This window comes from Populus euphratica, unplaced genomic scaffold, assembly GCF_000495115.2.
Source record: "Populus euphratica unplaced genomic scaffold, PopEup_1.0 scaffold25.1, whole genome shotgun sequence".
NCBI lineage: Eukaryota > Viridiplantae > Streptophyta > Magnoliopsida > Malpighiales > Salicaceae > Populus > Populus euphratica.
This window is the reverse complement of record NW_011499851.1, coordinates 2,874,870-2,894,325: the sequence shown is the minus strand read 5'-3', so window position 1 is coordinate 2,894,325 and position 19,456 is coordinate 2,874,870. Positions and strand designations below refer to the sequence as shown.

At 31.4% G+C, this 19,456-nt stretch overlaps 3 protein-coding genes across 4 annotated transcripts; 1 reads left to right on the top strand and 2 right to left on the bottom strand.

The window, feature by feature from the left end:
* Positions 1-761: 761 nt before the first annotated feature.
* On the top strand, positions 762-7,272 carry LOC105121621 (dynamin-related protein 1E-like). 2 transcript variants are annotated; one of them, XR_841580.1, is made up of 16 exons: positions 762-1,100; positions 1,560-1,623; positions 2,214-2,321; positions 2,819-2,920; positions 3,090-3,140; positions 3,244-3,305; positions 4,000-4,090; positions 4,211-4,275; positions 4,535-4,729; positions 4,991-5,110; positions 5,202-5,272; positions 5,660-5,885; positions 6,301-6,351; positions 6,434-6,802; positions 6,928-7,115; positions 7,146-7,272. XR_841580.1 is itself a non-coding variant. In XM_011020345.1 (15 exons), exons 1-15 carry the CDS (start codon positions 945-947, stop codon positions 7,054-7,056), a joined length of 1,860 nt encoding a protein of 619 aa, XP_011018647.1. In that variant the 5' UTR covers positions 762-944; the 3' UTR covers positions 7,057-7,272. The 2 variants fall into 2 exon arrangements, 1 of the variants encoding a protein (XP_011018647.1); XM_011020345.1 differs by having other exon boundaries at positions 6,928-7,272.
* A 2,739-nt stretch (positions 7,273-10,011) lies between these two features.
* LOC105121620 (haloacid dehalogenase-like hydrolase domain-containing protein Sgpp) lies at positions 10,012-12,267 on the bottom strand. The gene is made up of 5 exons (XM_011020344.1): positions 11,951-12,267; positions 11,079-11,193; positions 10,821-10,972; positions 10,481-10,742; positions 10,012-10,383 (listed from the first exon to the last, which is right to left on the bottom strand). The coding sequence occupies exons 1-5, from the start codon at positions 11,983-11,985 to the stop codon at positions 10,201-10,203; spliced, it is 747 nt and encodes a 248-aa protein (XP_011018646.1). The 5' UTR covers positions 11,986-12,267; the 3' UTR covers positions 10,012-10,200.
* Positions 12,268-13,008: 741 nt separating this feature from the next.
* Positions 13,009-15,498, bottom strand: LOC105121618 (haloacid dehalogenase-like hydrolase domain-containing protein Sgpp). Its single transcript, XM_011020343.1, has 5 exons — positions 15,352-15,498; positions 14,339-14,453; positions 13,961-14,112; positions 13,621-13,882; positions 13,009-13,532 (listed from the first exon to the last, which is right to left on the bottom strand). Exons 1-5 carry the CDS (start codon positions 15,387-15,389, stop codon positions 13,341-13,343), a joined length of 759 nt encoding a protein of 252 aa, XP_011018645.1. The 5' UTR covers positions 15,390-15,498; the 3' UTR covers positions 13,009-13,340.
* Between the last annotated feature and the right edge of the window lie 3,958 nt (positions 15,499-19,456).

Sequence of the window (19,456 nt, the reverse complement as noted above, 5' to 3'; positions counted from 1 at the left end):
TAAGATAATCTTAAAACATAAAAAAATAACTTTAAATAAAAAATTTAAAATTCAAAATCTTAAAAAACATCTACTAATACGTTTGGTCATCAAAGACTCACTATTAACTTTTCCCGTTAATTGACCAAGAAACCCATTAGTTGACTTGTGAAAAACAGTGCCATGTTGGAGTAGATACTAAAATTTAAAATTCAAGAAAAAAATATGAAAAAAAAATATAAAAAAATCCCTAGATGGTTTGACTTTTCTAAACTAAGGTAGATTTTATAATATTTTTTTATGAAAAGATAAATGTAAAGTAACAGCTAACAAAGTCTCTAGATGCATTTTATTAGTTATATAATAATACAATAGTTTGAATGTAATAAATATATTTAAAGTAAATCAATGTAATGAAGTTTAATATTTTAGTAAAATACGTTTTTTTTAATGGTGAATCATACACATTTGAAATAAAAAACCATAAATAAGGCTAAAATTGCTAAAAACTAAACAGAGGTTATTGAATGGCCAAAAAAAGGGAAGTACAGGCGAATAGTGCGTGACCAAATTATTAAAAAAAGGGGTTAATATGATCAAAATAGAAAACTACAGGGACCAATAGTGAATTTTAGCCATTAAGCGATGACCTAGTGGGAGTTCAAATTCGAGTCACGAGGAGGTCCACTCCTATTCAAACCAACCAAGAGGTTAGCTGACGTGGCGCATCAGTATAAATGACACATACTTTCTCTCTCCCTCCAATCCCAAATAAACGAAATAAAACAAGAAAAGCGAAAATAGCTCTCTTTATCTTCCTCCTCTACCTGCTCTCTGTCACAATCACTTCGTGTTTTTTAGTTTCCGTTTTGCGCTCCATTTCAAATTCAAAAACAATCGCAACTACCTCCTTGCAGAAACATCTTGCAGTTACAGAAGAGAAACCTAAGGTTTCTTCTTCTCAAATGGCTACCATGGAGAGCTTGATTAGTCTTGTTAATAGAATACAGAGGGCCTGTACTATTCTCGGTGACTACGGCGGTGACTCTGGTGGCGCCGCTGCCGCTTCTTTGCCTACTCTCTGGGAGTCTCTTCCCTCTGTCGCCGTTGTTGGTGGCCAGGTCCTCCTCTCTCTCTATATCTCCACTCACACTGTATTTTTGTTATATATATTTGTGTGTTTTGGAAATCTGAAGTGGACGCGGTTGTTTTTGAAAGTTTCTCTTTATTTTCCTCTTTTTCTTTTACTTTTTTTTTTCTGTGTACCGTGCACGCATACGTATCATGTCTTTGTATGTGTTGCATACGTATGATTTTTTATGTGTTTTGATAATTTTAGTGAGTGTAGTAGTTTTTTTTGAGCTGTTAAGGTCTGCTTTGTATTTCTGTTTCAAATGAGAATTTGTTTTTTGTTCTAAGGATTTTATTTATTTTTCTCTTAACTTGAATAAAATTAATTTATCGAAAATGCAATATAACAATTTTCTGGCCATATATTTATGTATATCCAAGTGTATATTTATACGTATATAGGTAATAAATATTACAATATGTATGCTTTTGTGTATTTATTATTGTAGAGTTCTGGAAAGTCATCAGTGTTGGAGAGCATTGTGGGTAGAGATTTTCTTCCAAGAGGATCAGGTAAATTTTCAATTTATGTTTTTCCTTATTTTGTTGATTTCAGTTTAAAATCTGATTGGATGCTGAGAAATTTAAAAGAAATAATAGAAAATGTGAATGTTTTCTTAGGTATTAAAGTTTCAAGTCAACTGAGTCAAACTACTTTAGCAAATAGTTTTATATTTACTTCCTGGTTTGTTTTGTGGAACATGTTTTTGGTCCTGCAGTTTCCTCTTTGCTTTCTCCTACATTCTTAGTTTTGGACTCTGTTTTGTTGTTTACATGTGTGAATTTAAACTGAAACTTAAAAAAAATGCATAAATTGAAAGTTTTCGAATTATTAGTTGATGTGACTTGAGGAAAAAAAGAAGAAAAGTTGAAGTTATGAATTTCATATGATTTTTTTTTTGTTTCTCGCTTGTTTGGATTAATTACATCAATAATGTTTTGCATAAAATTTGGGTTATATATTGGTATAGCTTGAAATTTGATTGCACTTTAACATTGAAAAGAAAATGAAAAATGAATAATTTTTAAGTTTCCTTGGTTTGATTGACAAGAAAAAATATTCCTTCCACGTTTTATTTCTTATGGTTTTGTGTGATTTTCAGGGATTGTGACTAGGCGGCCTTTGGTATTGCAACTGCACAAGACAGAACCAGGGATAACTGAGTATGCAGAGTTTCTTCATAAGCAAAGGGAGAGATTTACAGATTTCGGTATGTGATCTGTTATGCTGATTATAGTGTATGATTGCGTTGCTTGGTTACATAATCTTTCAGAAAATAGTTTTGTTTTCTGGTGAAAAATGCTGACCAGATATGTGTCTTATCTCCCAGCCTGCTCCAGATTCCCTCTCTGTTTACACTTTTGACATTTTGCATTGTTTTTGTGCTTCTGAATTTTGATATGATTAGATGATTTATTTGAGATGACATGTTTCAAACATGAGGGTTCTAATGGCTTTCCGACTAAAATTTCGATAGGTTTCGTAGTTGAACTATTCTCATGGTATATGGGTTGACTACTTTCTTCCAATATTTCAAATTTGATCTCTCTCCTTATTTGGCCATTTTAAGTTGTTTATCAGAAAACTGCCACTGTCACAGGATATAAGTTATTTGGCTATAAAATGTTTGTGTTTCTCTACCCTTTTCTTATCTTTTGGAGTAGAAGGTACATTTACCAGTGGTTAACTGTATTTCTTCGTGTGCAGCTATGGTCCGAAAGGAAATTCAAGACGAAACTGATAAAATTACTGGGAAGTCAAAGCAGATATCTCCTGTTCCTATTCATCTGAGTATCTACTCCCCAAATGGTAAAAGAACTTGAGCTGTTCAGCAAACATCATATTACATCTATTTTCCAGAACACCATTTATAGCGACCCTTATCTTGACTGGATCATAATAGAATTACAATTTCGTTTTGCATATTTCAATTTCTTGCACAATGTTCTCGGTATATCATTTTTTTTTCCTTTTGCAGTTGTCAACTTGACTTTAATAGATTTGCCTGGTTTAACAAAAGTTGCAGTAGGTATACTTCTCTTTCCTTCTCTTGTATGATTCTGCCCTTTCTTCTGTTAAAATGCGTGTGCTATTTTTATTAGTGCATAACTAGAGATGTTTGTTAATGATAGAGGGTCAGCCAGAGAGCATTGTTAAGGACATCGAGAATATGGTTCGTTTATATGTTGAGAAGGTAGATCAAACTTATTTTTGAGCAATTTATTGATAAAATTTATCACTTAATGAGCATTAGATGTAATATTTATATCATAAATTGCTAAAAATATGCACAATTTGTGGATTTAAGATTGTATACACTTCTGTAGATTTATATATACACTTACACTAATGACTAGATTTACTCAATTATTGCATGTCTACCCTCTTTCTTTCTCTGAATTTGTGCTGTGGTTCTCTGAATCAGTTATGCTCTCTAATTTGCCTCTCTGGAGGACTCTTGTTATTTGTCTTTAGCAAAAGCAAAATTTTGGTGGCTAAGGGAGACTTGATTAGGGGCTCCACCTGCACTACACGTGTGCTCCAAACCACAGTAGAAGCTCTAGGAGTTTCATTTTATTAGTCTTTCCGTTTTCAGTGTTTTTAAACTACTGTATAATGTCTGTTTTCCATTGATCATAATGAATGAAGTTTCCAATACTTGTGATTGGTTTTTGATATGAATGTATGAGGTATTGCTACATTTTTTGGTTAATATTGATCTGTTGTTTTTACCATGTAATCTCTATTTGTTAATTGAAAGGAATTTTTTTGTTTTTTATCATCCCAAATTTGTGAGAATTGATAAATATATCTATTTTCAAGTTCTTTATGATCTGCTTCTGCCCCCCTACGTTTTAATGCACTAACATGTGACCAATGGAATGCAGCCAAATTGCATTATTCTGGCCATAACTCCAGCCAATCAAGATATAGCAACATCTGATGCTATCAAACTTGCTAGAGAAGTTGATCCAGCAGGTTTTACTTTCTACTCTCTTATTTTTTTTAGGACTCACCCCAGCCTTACATGGCGTATTCCCCTACTATTTTTTTTTTGGTGTTCTTTCCTTGATGTGGAGTTTTTCTGTTTCTTTCCAGGTGAAAGGACATTCGGTGTGTTGACAAAGCTTGACTTGATGGATAAGGGAACAAATGCACAAGATGTAAACTTTCTTGCTTTTCTCTGTTCTACTGCAATTCTGTAGCACTGAAATGTTTCGCTTCAGTCTAGATGATATGTGAAAAATGTTAATCCGTTCTATCAATTGAGTCCAAAATGGGCATAATTAGAGCATTTCATATGTTTTATGACTGCAAATAAAAATCAAATAAACCCCCTTCTACTTTTATAAGTTAGTGAGCATGTGTTTCTTTGCATTTGATAATTTATACTTAATTACATTCCTCTCTGTGCAATTTAAGGTTCTTGAAGGAAGGGCTTACCCGCTTCAACACCCTTGGGTTGGAATTGTTAACCGCTCTCAAGCTGATATTAATAAAAATGTGGATATGATTGCTGCTCGTCAAAGGGAGCGTGAGTTCTTTTCCACCAGTCCTGATTATGGACACTTGGCTGGCAGAATGGGTTCTGAATATCTTGCAAAACTTCTGTCCAAGGTTCAATTTCTGCTTTATATGCGAATCTGACAACATTTTCTCCACTTGTTATCCCAACTTGTTTATCAATTGCTAAATGTCAAGTCTATTAGGGTGAAATTCTTCTTTTCACCTTATCCCCTCGTTTTCAGAAACTAACTCTGCATGTCTAATGTAATGTTGACAGTTTTCCAGCTTATGTTAGCATTTTTCCACTTCTATAATTTTTTCTCAATTCCATGTACAATTGCTGATCACTAATGACAATTGATGTGTTTCTAGCACTTGGAATCTGTAATTAAAACTCGCATACCAGGTATCACATCTTTAATAAATAGAAGCATCGATGATCTTGAATCAGAGTTGGATCACCTTGGTAGACCTGTTGCAATTGATGCTGGGGTGAGGAGTTCATGTACTATTTGTTTATTGTTGATAGATGGACATCAGCTGGGTTGATTATTTACTAATTGTTGTTATGTGTGTGCAACAGGCTCAGCTATATACTATTCTAGAGTTGTGCCGAGCATTTGATCGTGTATTCAAGGAACATTTGGATGGAGGGTACCGTAACAAACTTTGTTTTTCATCATTCTTTCTGTTAATGAAACTGTTTCCAGCTGTTAGTGGAAGCAGCATCATAACACAATTTGTTACTTCATTTTGAATCATATCAATAGTAAATAAATAAGGCCAGGTCTCAGTTTTGATTGATTTTGTGTTCAAGGGAAACATGCATAGTTGCATTGAAGGAATTCTCATTCTCTTGATTGAAGTGCACTTGTTCTTTCATGTTATATTTGAATAGATCAATCTTAGAAATGCCCATCAATTCTTCATTATGAGCTGTTTGTTTTTGATGATATTGTTTTCCTTTCTAATTATCTGAATGATTAGATTCTTAGAACTGCTATAACCAGTTTTTTTTTTTTTTTTTTAACTAAACCTCAGGCGTCCTGGTGGTGATCGAATTTATGGAGTTTTTGACTACCAGCTTCCTACTGCTTTGAGGAAGCTTCCATTTGACCGTCACTTGTCTCTGCAAAATGTAAGAAAAGTGGTTTCAGAGGCAGATGGATATCAACCTCATCTAATTGCACCAGAGCAAGGTTATCGACGTCTTATTGATGGTGCACTTAATTACTTCAGAGGCCCTGCTGAAGCTTCTGTAGATGCCGTAAGTAACCATGTTTCTTGTTTTAAACTTCCATCATCTGTTCTTCATGATGAGTTTTCATATTAAGTAACTGGTAATGATGGATAAGGAATTCTTATATGTTCATGAGATGTTTGCTGGTCTGAAGCCGCAAGAAATTTCATGGCTATGGATGATATCTGAGTGATATGTATTCAAAACATTACAGAAGAAAAATAAATGGAAGTTTGGCTAACTTTCAGGAATCCTTTTCAAAGTTAATTCAAATAAGTAGTGTCTTATAAGAATAAGAGTCTCTGGATACGTAACAAAGGTTTGCATCACAAGATGTGGTCATAAAATTCTGTCTGAACTTTCCTCATTCCTACAAATTCCGTCAGATCTCATCCAGTCATGGAATCTGCAATATGTTCTATTGATCGGTGTTATCTTGCAGGTTCACTTTATTTTGAAGGAGATTGTAAGGAGGTCAATTGGAGAGACCCAGGTTTGGAATTCAGAAACTTTACAGGTGTATGACTGGAAAAGATCTAGAAAGAATGATAATTAGTGATTTGGGAAATGAACAGGAGTTGAAGCGCTTTCCAACTCTTCAAGCTGAAATAGCTTCTGCAGCCACTGATGCACTGGAGAGGTTCCGCGAAGACAGTAAGAAGACAACTTTGAGGTTGGTGGAGATGGAATCCTCTTACCTAACTGTTGATTTCTTCAGGAAACTTCCCCTAGAGGCGGAGAAGGGTGGAGATCCAACTGTCTCTAATGTAGACCGATACGCAGAGGGGCATTTTCGTAGAATAGGATCAAACGTATCCTCTTATGTTGGTATGGTGTCTCAGACACTGAGGAATTCAATTCCAAAGGCTGTGGTTCATTGTCAAGTGAAGGAGGCCAAGCGATCTTTACTGGATCTCTTCTATACCCAAGTGGGTAAAAAGGAGGTAGGGAAAGATTCTCCAATTTGATGTCATATAAACTTGGTGTTTTTTTTTTTTTTTACCATCTGCCTACTGCAAGACAATTACAAGTACGTGTTTTATTGATTTTTCAGTCATTTGTTCTGTAGGGAAAGCAACTTGCAGCATTGCTAGATGAAGATCCTGCATTGATGGAAAGGAGGCAGAAATGTGCAAGAAGGCTTGAGTTATACAAAAATGCAAGGGATGAGATTGATTCAGTCTCATGGGCTGCATGAGATGAATGATGAAGAGAAAATCTGATATAGTTAGTGATTGACAGGCATGATACGGCAGGCGGATTATATTAGCCTCTCGTGCAGCCAATTCCAGTTTTTTCAGCTGGGATGATCTTTTATATATCCTGAATTTTTCTCTGTTGCAAGTCTTTCAACCGCTTTCAGTTGCGGATGTCTAGTAGATTTCTCTTATAATCCTTGCTCAGGTTTTTTTTTATTTTAATTGTTTGATATTTTGTATGAATTTTCAAAATATTTTTATTCAGAAATATAGTTAAATAATATTTTTATTTATTAAAATTTATTTTTAATTTAACATACCAAAACAATAAAAAATTTAATTTAAAATTCTTAAAGTACGAACTAGCTCCTTTTAATCACTATGAATTGAAAACCTTAGTTGCTATCATTGTACATTTATTTAGTACACTATATACATTTGTGAGATGCCATCAAATCGTTTCCAATTAAAAATGCTTTACTGTTCGAGGCAAATCTGAACCCCTTTTTTTTTTTTTTCATTTGGCATTCTCTCTTGGAGCATTAGCAACCTCAGCCCGTTTCTAGCCACGATCTTCAGCCCATTTATTATTATTATTTCTTTTATAAGCCATCTACGGCCTTCAATCTTTCTGGGGCGACATGTATTTTTCCGTAGGAAAACTCGCTTCCAAGAATGTAAAGGCTATCATAATCACAGGGTTCCATCCATTATAAGATAACACTGCTCTTAGCGGGTCTTTAGTTGGCACACACTACGTCCCTGGTAGAATCAATTTTCTTTTCTTATGTAGATAGATAATGTTCAGGTATTGTGCGTGTTTTTCAGCAGTAAAAAAAAACATATATTACTAATCTTAAATGCATATGAATTTCAGTCAACCTCATGTAATAGAAACTAGAGTTCTTAAGTTTTAAAATTAAAATTAATAGAGGAAGACATATATATATATATATATATATATATATATATATTCTGCAAAAATATTTTTAAATTCAATAATATGATGAAAAAAATAAATTATCAACAATTTATGTAAAGGTATAAAATGTCCTAATAAAAAAAAGCCAAAGCAATTAAGATAACACCTGTTAAGTATACTTCAAAAATCATTCTAAATTAGGCTAATTACACTGAGTTGATCCTTTTATAAAACTGAGTTTTTAAAATAATCTAGTAAAATTTTAATCTAATATGGTTGGCACAAGCTATATTACAAGTAGAATATATATTTTTTTTAAATATACATAGATAATGTTCACGCGAATGTTTTCCGGCGATAAAAAAAATATGAATCATAAATTTAAAATAAAGTTTTAATTAAAAATAAATTTAATAATTTTAATGTGAGTATATTAAAAGATATAAGAATAACATGTATATTTTTGTGGAGAACTCTTTGAAAGTCCCAACAAACCCTGTGTTGATGGACAATTTTAAATCCTATTGTCCTGAATCCTCGTCTAATTTGAGTCTAATACAAAATTTTATGTGATTAATTTAATATGACTTTATTGATGTAACAGTTAAAAAATAATATGAAAAACTAATAAGAAAAATGTCTTGATTAAAACAATTTTCAAGAAAATATTTTTATTTTATTAAAAAAATAACATACTAAATCAATTTAAATTAATACGTTAAACTTATGATATAAGTTATGAATCTAACTAAGTTTAATAAATTTATGTTTTTAAAATTATTTTTTATTTAATTATATATTAACAAAAATAAGCTAAATGTTCTTCACTAGTCATACCATAAAGTTAAGTTCCGACGTATTTAACAAAAAAAAGATTTTTGTTTTCCAATCTCACTTGAAAACTTCTAAAAGAATCCTTACAGACTTCGATATACCCACTATTAACCTCACATTACCCTTCAATCTCCCCAGGAACAAGAAACAACCTGATGAAAAAATATTCTAGGGCCACTATCTATATCTTTCACTAAATTAAGGGTTAAAAATACTCTAGAATATATTAAAACTAAGAAAAATTTTATTTTGCCAAATTCATTACCAAACAACATTTTGTTATGTCATGAGAATCATATGTTAAGTTAATCAAAATAAATCATCAAAAGTCCATGCTCAAATCAACTCAATATAAAATAAATAAATTATATAAAAAAAAACTCAATGCTAAAAGAAAATAAAATTAAAGAATAAAAAAAATATCATGTACCACTATTATCATTCACAATATAATATGTTTGTATGTACTGGAAAGCTAAGAGATCTTGTAGTTTTTTTTAATTAATATTCAAAATAAAAAATTCTGTAACTCATTTGATATTATAGTAGTGATTTTTTAAAATGTTTTTTTATTGAAAAATATATTAAAATAATATTTTTTTAAAAAAATTATTTTGATATTAACACATCAAAATGATTTAAAAAAAATTATAAAATTTAAAATTATAAAAATATAAGTTGAAGAAAAAATAAAAATAAAGAAATCAATTTTGTTCAGAATCATTTTTGAAAACCAACCAACAAGCTCTAATTCATTATATCACCACGGCCCCTATCCCAAATGCCTAAATCAGAAACTTCCCGCACACTTTGACCCCTTTCTTTCTCCTCCAAGGTCGAATTATTTTAGCCAATGATGGAAGTGAGACTCAAGTTTCCATTCTCGTTTTCTTTTTTCCAGATTTATGGAAACAATTTACAACATGAGAAAACTATTATTTAATCCTGTGTTTTTAATAAAACAATGAGTTAATAACTTGATTAATCTTTATGTTTTTAGTGTCAATCCCTTTAATTTAAAAAATTAAATCTATGAACATTAGCGGGCTTTTATATATGTCTAAAACTTAGTTATTTTATTAGTTTTCTATGATAATTTAATTGGTTTTTTTTTAATTTCTTTTATTTTTATTCAAAAATCTTAGTCTCACTTACTAAAGGCAAAAATAAGATTGCATTTGAAAAGACACTTTGAGCATTTACAGAAGAATTTAACTGTCAAGATGCTATTATTAGGCCTCATTAGACAACGCAAGCCCTTAATCAAGCCTGTGAGCTTATTCAAGCCTGTGATCGAGATCCTTGTTCAAGCAGTATGTTTTACAGGTTAAGCAGTAAATAATGGTGGAAAGATGAGCAGTAATACACTATTTTGGCAATGAATTGTTCAAACTACAGCGTTTCCTGCACTCTCAAGCTCTTCCAGTGCTGCCCAGAGTTTTGGATCATTATAATCCTTGAGGAGAAAGGTAGGGTTTGCTTCCATCAGCGCATCCTCTGGGTTTCCTGTAGTCAACCCAACAACTGGCAACCCAGCTGCCACTCCAGATTTTATCCCTGAAACAGAATCCTGTTCAAGTGAAAACCAGAAAAGCAAAGCATCAGATTTCACGAAAGAACAATGGCTTGGAGCAATATTTGGAGGGAGCTGAGGGAAGAAGGGATACCTCAAATACAAAAGTGTGGTCTTTTGACACCTTGAGTGCTTCAAGAGCCTTCGAGTAGGGGTCTGGGTGTGGTTTTGGATGCTCACATTCACTTCCTATTATAAGAGCTTCAAAGAAATCTGTGAGCCCCAGAATCGATATGATGAGTTCAGCATTCTCTCTTGGAGCGTTAGTAACTGCAGCCCGTTTCAAGCCATTATCTTCAACCCATTTCTTCATTTTGTATAGGCCATTTACAGCCTTCAATCTTTCTGGGGCCAATCTGTTTTTCCATTGGAGAAATCTCATGGTAAGGGCTTCAGGAAAACTTATAACAATATAAGAAACATTGGCATTTTACCTCCGAAACACAGCTTCTTTATCAGCAAGAAATTTCATGCCTCCTTCAATATCATCAGGGAAGAGAACCAAAGCCATATCTTCATTATGCTTGCCAGAAAGTTTCTCAGAGAAGAACTTCTCGGTAATGGGAACCCCTCCGTTGAAATTTATCTATTACAAACCAAAATGCTGGTTAATCCCCTCCACTTCATTTTGTGTAATTTAACTCATTTGATTATTGATCAGAAACAACGACCATATTCATTAAACAAGTTACCTCTTGAAGCATTTCTCGAAAGGTAAAATAGTGAAGGGGATCAGAATCGCATAAAGTTCCATCAACATCAAATAATACAGCTTCCAGTGGAGCAAATCCGGAAAGAGAGCTTTTTCTGCACCCAGAAAACGAAGACAATTGAATCAAGATCATCAATCGCCATGGCTGGCGAGTCGTGCCCCTGATTTCTTAACCACCAACTAAGCATCAAAATTGCATCTTCAGTCCAGTTTGCTTCTCATATCATGCGCAGTGACTTGGTTATTATTATTTTCAATCCGCCTTTATCCATTTCCTTCCCCAGGGCCTATAATCTATTTTCCACAAAAAAAGCTGAGATGTTTGAACTTCAGGCAACGTGAAAATGTAATTCTTTTTGGATCTGGTTTTTGTTTCAATACCATTAGAAACATCATTTCCATCTTCGTGCTTACCATCCATTTAAAATTTGTATTACATTCAATAAAGAGGTTCCATGAAATAATCAGCCGAGAAAACAATATTTGGCTAGTTAGGTGGATTACAGAAAACAAGGGATGTGTTTTCAGCTGTCCTAACACTCAGCACCACTTGATCCGATGGATTCATTACATTTTTTATTCTCGTGTCTCAACTCTGAAGTTTTATGCTAACGCTTTTACTAATATCTGATAAAATCTCTCCCTAAATGATACATGCAACTAAAACATAAACAAAACACCTGGTGTAGAACCAGGTAATTAATTACAAAACAGGACAGAGTGGATTGAGACTGAGACACAGAATCATAGGCAGTAAAACCTTTTTGGTTTTCTAAACATCCATTGACGTACACAATCAACATTAAAACTTGGAAACGAAGATCAAGCAAGAAAGGAGATTAAGAGAAATACCTCTCAACCGAGTTTTCACCAGAAGAAACTGTCATTGCTATAATTTGATGCGAGGCTGCAAATAGCACAAGGGTCTATCTATACTCCTTGAGAAGAGAGAGCCTGTTCTTCTTTAAGGGGGTATTGAATGAACGAGAGGTCCCAGAGCCCAAGATAATTGAAGAGAACCAAATAGGGGAATCTATAAAAGGGGAGCAAAAGACGCGGGTGGGCTGCTTCACTGCCTTCTTTTTGCTTGTTCCTTGACTGAATTGTCGTGTTGTGCATCAGCAAGCGGCTCAAAGTGCTTTTCATATCTTTTTAATTTTTTTTAGCTAATGCATTTCACGTTACTACTTTTTTGTCTATTAAATACTGACATGACCACGGCCCGCCGTTTCAATTTTAAAAAAAAAAAAACAAAAACAAAAAAAATATTAACAAATATCAACCTAGGAATATGAGATGAAGAGATTTTTTTTTTATATAGTTTCATGTTTAAATTCTTACTTATTTATATAACTATTTATATAATAGTTGTTAAAAAATTATAAAGTTATTAATTTTAGAATTTATAAATTAATCGTGAAAGTTTACATTATTATTAATTTTAGTACTTATAAAATTAATTATAAAAACTTATATTATTATTAATTTTAGAATTCATAAAATTAATCATGATATATAAAAATTATTAATTTTAGAATTCATAAAATTAAAGTATATGAAATATAAAAATTATTAATTTTAGAATTTATAAAATTAATCACGTATATGAGAGTGAGCACCATCGCTACATAAATTTTAAAAAATACTAACAAACATCTCCTAGTCTAGTATTTTGTTTTTTCCTCTAGCTTATACTCTTTAAATCCTAACACATAAATTTACACCCACACCCCCACACCCCCCCCGGGGCCCCACCACTGTAGTTTGAATAAAAAATCTCAACATAAACTCTGACTGCCAAGTTAGCTAGATTGGATTGTGCCATTATCATTCTGTGAATCGGTGTAAGGTTGGAAGGGTTCATTCTGAAGGGCCTATTTGCAAAGACGTGGCTCCGAAAGTGACAAGAGTTCCGAATAGTAATTATCAGAAAATGCATAATCAGATCATAATGATCGAATATAAATTTGTTTTCAGATTACACACCGAAAGTAGAATACAATATTGTGATTCCATTTATTTTCAAGTAATTATCCCAATACCTTTGAGAAGCACTGCATACGCATGTTCTATATGAATGTTAGGAGTGACACATCCCCTCAAACCAAATGGATGCCATTCATTATGGGCCAATGCGCTTGATGTCAGACCGCAAGCAGCTTCAGGGGGTAAGATACGCAAGTTCTATTGGAAAAGAATTATTCAGGTAAATCATAATCCTTATAGTTACCAAGGAGATTATTCAAGCAGTAGGTTTTGCAGCAGCTGCTTGCTTATCAAGTTCTTCCAGAGCTGTCCACAACTTTGGATCTTCATAATCCTTTATAAGAAGTGTAGGCTTTGCCTCCAGCAATAAATGTTCTGGGTTTCTGGTAGTTAAACCAACAACAGGCATCCCGGCGGCCACCCCAGCTTTTATGCCTGAAACAGAATCCTAACCAAGGAAAAACAGAACAGAATGTTAAGAAAATTCCCCGAGCTTCAGAAGCTTAGAAAATAACAAATCCAAGAAGAAGACCAACCTCGCACACAAAGGTGTGGTCCTTTGACACATTGAGTACTTCAAGAGCCTTCAAGTAGGGTTCTGGGTGTGGTTTGGCATGTTGACAATCATCCCCAATGATAACAGCATGAAAAAAATCTGAGAGGCCCAGAAGTGAGATCATGAGTTCAGCATTTGCTCTTGGAGCATTCGTAACTGCAGCTCGTTTCAGCCCACGGTCTTCGACCCATTTCTTCAATTTGTATAGACCATTTATAGGCTTAAGTTGCTCAGATGCCAACCTGTTTCAAATAGAAGAGGTTACATGGTTTGGACCAAGAGAGAATCTCAACAGAGGAAATAACTGGTAGGTGATCTACCTTCGGAACATGGCTTCCTTATCCTCCGTGAATTTTAAGCCTCGCTGGAGATCATCGGGAAAGAGGGACAAGGCAATATCCTCATTATGCTTGCCAGCAATAGTCTTAACAAAGAATTCCTCCGTAATTGGGACCCCATCATTGAAATTTATCTGTTGGACAACGCAATGTGATTAGTTCTCCAATCTGGATTAGTAGTTTTCAAAAAGTATAGCTTAAGTAATAGGTCTATTAATTAGACAGCATGATTTAACATATTCACCTCCTCATGGAAAGAACATCTCCTGTTACAGCTTTGAATGGTGTGATGCACGTGTGTGGAAGAAAAATATGATCACAACACAATGAAGACCTGAGTTTTCAGTACAGAAGCATTACCTCTTGAAGCATTTCTCGGAAGGCATAGTGGTGGAGGGGATCTGAATCACAGAGAGTCCCATCAACATCAAATAGTATCGCTTCCAAAGGAGCAAGCCTGGAGAGAGAGAATGTACTGCATCCGAATTTTTTTTTTAAAAAAAAAAACGAGTGTGATCAAATATTGAAGAATCCCAAACGGCGAACAGTACAAATCTTTTATCACCAGCTTTTCAGGCAGTTACTTTAGCATCAAGAACCAGTGTCAAAACCACTTTGCCACTAGATTGAGTCACTAATATCCTTTCTCGTCATTCATTTTCTTCCAACATTACATGATTTTGACAGGAGGACAAAAAAAAGATATAAAAAACTTGTCCATTTAAGCTTGTTTCATCAAGCACATGTCAATGTATGAAAGATGTGGGCTCCTAATTATGATTTGAAGTGATAACAGGACAGTTACTAACTTATTAAAAGCATTCATAGCCAACAGTTCCAGATTTGGGAGCAACCAACTACTGTGAACCTATCATATCCTAGCTAGCTCCCACCACCGGTTCCTATCAACAACACTCATGCTTCGATTAAAAAGGAAGATCAATCCTAACAAAAACAACTACGTTTTGGGAAACTTATAAGACCCCTGTTTACTCTCGATGAATTAATTGTCCTAAGATAATAGTGAAAAGAAGAAAAAATAATATCGAGAGCAATGCACGCAATATCATCTAGCAGATCAGAGGGGAAAATAATAATAATAACAAAGACTTGTGGGTCTTCCTATTACTGAATCAATACGTATATGATGGAAACTCTAAAATGCATTAAGAAACAAGATTATGAAAATCAAGTCGATGGTTAGAGGGATCATAACTCCAAAAATAAAGAGAAAACCAACATCAAAAGAATGAAATAAAAGAGACGAACACAAACACATTAATGATCTTAATTTGTATACAAATCTAACAACTTAAAAGGACCCAATAAATAGCTTGCAAATATTAAAAGAAAAAAAGGAAAAAAAAACGCACGCATCACCAACAACATTTTCTGCAGAAGAAACCGTCATGTTTTGATGTTAGGGAAGCCTCGAGTGTTTTCGCTTGCTTTATCTAAAAAACAAATATAAAAATGGTTTGTGTTGTGAATTATATGAGATATGAAGGGGGCTGGTTTATTGAAATAATTTAAAGAGAGTATAAAAGAGAGAATCACTTGCTGGAGGTTGAAAGATTCCAGTTGCCGACTTGCGTCGCCTTCCTGTCCCCTGATCTCTGTTGTTTTGTTTTTTTCATTATAGCTCCCCGCATTTTCTACAAATATGAATTGAACTCCCTTTTCTTTCAATTTCTTTGGATAATAAGAGACCATTAGTAATTTTTACCAAATATCTTCTCCAATTAAGTGAGTTCCATCAACATAATGGTTTAAATCTTGAGCAAAGTGGCTTAAGATTAATGGATATCTTGGGAAAAATAGTCTTTTAAAATCTTTTAAAAATATTTTTATGTATATCTAACATTGAGATATGGTATAGAAAAATTACGACATGGTTCCTTGGCTTTAATTATATTTTATCTATCTTTAAAAATAAAAATAAAACTGGCATTGTTTAAAAATTATATTTTATCTATCTTTAAAAATAAAACTGGCATTGTTTAAAGATAATTCAATCTTTGTGGAAAAATTATTAATGATTTTAGTTACTGAAATTTATATTTATAATTTTTTTAAAAATATTATACAATGAATGTTGATGAAAATGAATTAATATTTAAACAAATTAAGATCTTGAAAATAAAAATACTATGTAGTAGTTCAATCTCGAATGTCACATTTCTGTGGCGTGCCTGTGACTTATTTTAATAAAATACAATAGTTTTTTTACCCATCAAAGTCAGTTTTGTTAAGGGACTGTAAATTTTGTTGAGAGTATAAACTAATAAAAGGGTTGCCAATACTAAATATAAGGACAATTAAGGATAATTAATGAATAAATGAAACTAGAGGGGTCTTCTAGCTAAAGTGTTGCCTATAGGGCTGCTTTTTGTTATTTTTGGACCGAAGATTCTTCATTTTTTTTAAGATTTGTTTAGGAATATAGTTGGGTTATTTTTTAAATAATTTTTTTTATAAAATTATATTTTTATGATATTTTTATTTTTAAAAATTTATTTTTAATATAGTATATTAAAATAATTTATAATTACTAAAAATATATTAATTAAAAATAAATTAAAAATTAAAAAATTAAAATTTTCTAATACGTTTTTGATATGCAGAAACGCTATAGAAGGCTACTCTCTTTCTTTTCTTTTTTTTTTTTTTTAAAATTAAAAAAAAAAAAAAGATGGTAAAATTAAGAGGCTAAACGTAGTTTAGCGTTTTTGTAGAAAGTAGTGGCGTCAACATGCCTACTTGAAAGTCACATAGTTATCGTCTATCTAGTATTTTTATTGTATCGTATTATTTTATAGTATACTAAATCTTGATTAAAAATTTATATATATATATTCTTTAGAAAAAAAATTATTATTTAATTTAGAAACAATTTAAATATGTTTATGATGTTAATAACTCGTTGTCATCCTTGGGGAAAAATTTTTTTTTAATAAATTTGAATTATCTATCCCTTTAGATGAAAGATTCATGATGTTGGTTGGATTTGAAGTTGGATTGCTCGCAATATTTAATTCAATTTGATATGATGAAGATAAATTAAATCATCTTATAATTAATGAGCGTATAAATTCAATTAATCAAATCTTACATAATATGGAATTATATCAGATTAATTAATTAATTACAAAAAGGTGTGCATCGTAATCTAAGGCTAAAAGCAACGGGTAAGAATATTCTCCTATTATTCCAACAACTCCTGCCTAACCTTTCAAGCTTCTAGTCTTCGAACCAATAAATTGACTCGATTTCCTCTCAATGAATAGTAATCTAAGGCTAAACTCAAACAACGTGCAAAAAATAAAAAGGATGCGCTGTCATAAAAGACATGAGAAAATACAAAAACGAAATAGGCGAAACATTAAAAAAAAAAAATCAAATCTTTCCCAGGTTTTGGTACCTCTAGGCAGCCCCCCCACCATGATGTTGAAGTTTTTTTTTTTGGAAAATATATATATATATATATATATATTCTTAGTTGATTTTATTTTTTTATTAGGTGTTACCAAGCTTTTTAAGTTTTTTTATTTGAAAAGAATAATTTTTCTATTTTATTTCTCCAATTATTTCATATTTTATTTTTTCTATTAATATTACTTGGGTTTTATAGTTTTTTTTATATAAAAGATTGTAATAATTTTTTGAAATGGAAGACATCCATGCTTGTATAGAAAAGACTAAGGATGCTTTCTATTGGGTAATAAAAAATCTAGAAACTAGTGTGTTGTTTTTTTATATTAATTGTTTTTATTGGAAATTTTAATAGTAAAATACATAATTGGACATGTCATATAAATATATTATATTAAGGATTCATGATGGGGCACGAAAGTATTGTGTTGAGACCTATATAATAGAGCAACCCACTCAATGTTAGGATTTCATGATGAGCTGGCTTACATACAAAAAAAAAAATATATACATAGTGGGGTCAGTGTCTAATTGAGGTCTAAATTAAATGATGAAATCCTTATAACTTGAGAAGACTGACAAATAAGATTTTTGAAAAAAAAAATATTTTCTTTGTTATTTTTTTATTTTTTTATATTATTATTCTTTTTAGTTTTTTTTTTTAATTTGAAAGGAATATTTTTTACTAGTTTATTTTTTTCTATCTAATATTACTAGGTTTTCTAGTTTTTTCAATATAAAAGATTTTCATATCATTTTAAAAAATGAGACTATAAAGAATAAAAATTAAATATTTCAAATATCTTCTTATATTTATAGTAATATTGGTCTTTTAAGATTTATAACTTATAGCATATTTTGTTATTCTTCACTCGTATCTACGTCACAACCTTATTTATAAAGGGACTTAGGATGTCATAATTAATTTCAACAAAAGAAATTAATTCTAACATTTTATAAAATAAAAAGCTAATTTATTATAGACATTTTAAACTATCCAAACATTTTTGTTTTATGATTTATTTTTCAAGTTTAGCAACTATTATTAAAAAATAAAGCCAAAACATTCATGTATTAAATTGAAAAAACTGATCAAATAGATTCAGTGAATCTTAACTAATATTGTTTATGGGATGGGACCAAAAAACAATTTCAAGACTGAAAAATTATTTTTTCAATTAATTAAATCTAAAACCAAACGGGTGCATAAGACTGATTTAAACCCAAAGTTCACATAGTATAGAGCCTTTAACCTCTAACAACTTTGATATTGAACCAATATATATTTTTTTCTTAATCGCATCTATATAAACCATGAGAAAATCTTGTAATTTTTCAATGTATAATTAAGGTTTTGGGTTTGAATAGTTTTTTTAATTAATAATTATTTAAGATTAATTTCTTATTTATTTATATTTGGTTTTAGATATGTTAATATTTCATGTTAAATTATTTATGTTGGAGAATATTTTTCAACAATTAAAGTATTTTTGTTGGAGAATATTTTTCAACAATGACTTAACTCTAAATGTAATTAACTCTTATATTAATATGCTCATTAACCATTTTTAAAAATAATTTCTAACAAATAAAACTTTTTTTGCTCTAATTTAGAAGTTTTATTAATAATAAACCAAACAGCATGAATTTTATGAAAAAATAAATATTTTTTTAATTATTTTTATATATTCTTTTTTAGTTTAGTAATTAATTTTTATTTTTTTATTTTTCTATCTTGTATTATTAGGCTTTTCTAGTTTTTCTATTTTTATTTTCCTTTTATGTAGTACTCAGGTTTTATTTTTTTTCTATATAAATAATTGTAATAACTTTTTCACAAGTATAAATGAATAAAATTAACTATTTTAATATCTTTTTATTGTTATGATATTCTTGATGTTTAGGGATTTTAACTTATAATAAATCTTGTCATCCCCACTCTCAATTACATTACAAATTGATTTATAAAGTTTTCATTTACTCGCTGTTTTGTGTGAAAGTATGTATGAACAATATTGTTTTATTCCCTAACACGCGCATAATATA

What these genes read in the sequence shown, in the direction of transcription:
- LOC105121621 (XM_011020345.1), top strand. Translation starts at nt 945, where the DNA reads ATGGCTACCATGGAGAGCTTGATTAGTCTTGTTAATAGAATACAGAGG. An exon ending in GGAGAGATTTACAGATTTCG is followed by an intron (nt 2,322 to 2,818) that starts GTATGTGATCTG and finishes CTTCGTGTGCAG; the next exon opens with CTATGGTCCGAAAGGAAATT. An exon ending in CTGAAGCTTCTGTAGATGCC is followed by an intron (nt 5,886 to 6,300) that starts GTAAGTAACCAT and finishes GTTATCTTGCAG; the next exon opens with GTTCACTTTATTTTGAAGGA.
- LOC105121620 (XM_011020344.1), bottom strand. Translation starts at nt 11,985, where the DNA reads ATGACAGTTTCTTCTGGTGAAAACTCGGTTGAGAG. An exon ending in GGTGAAAACTCGGTTGAGAG is followed by an intron (nt 11,194 to 11,950) that starts GTATTTCTCTTA and finishes TTCTGGGTGCAG; the next exon opens with AAAAAGCTCTCTTTCCGGAT. An exon ending in ACCACACTTTTGTATTTGAG is followed by an intron (nt 10,384 to 10,480) that starts GTATCCCTTCTT and finishes TCACTTGAACAG; the next exon opens with GATTCTGTTTCAGGGATAAA.
- LOC105121618 (XM_011020343.1), bottom strand. Translation starts at nt 15,389, where the DNA reads ATGACGGTTTCTTCTGCAGAAAATGTTGTTGGTGATGC. An exon ending in GAAAATGTTGTTGGTGATGC is followed by an intron (nt 14,454 to 15,351) that starts GTGCGTTTTTTT and finishes ATTCGGATGCAG; the next exon opens with TACATTCTCTCTCTCCAGGC. An exon ending in ACCACACCTTTGTGTGCGAG is followed by an intron (nt 13,533 to 13,620) that starts GTTGGTCTTCTT and finishes TTCCTTGGTTAG; the next exon opens with GATTCTGTTTCAGGCATAAA.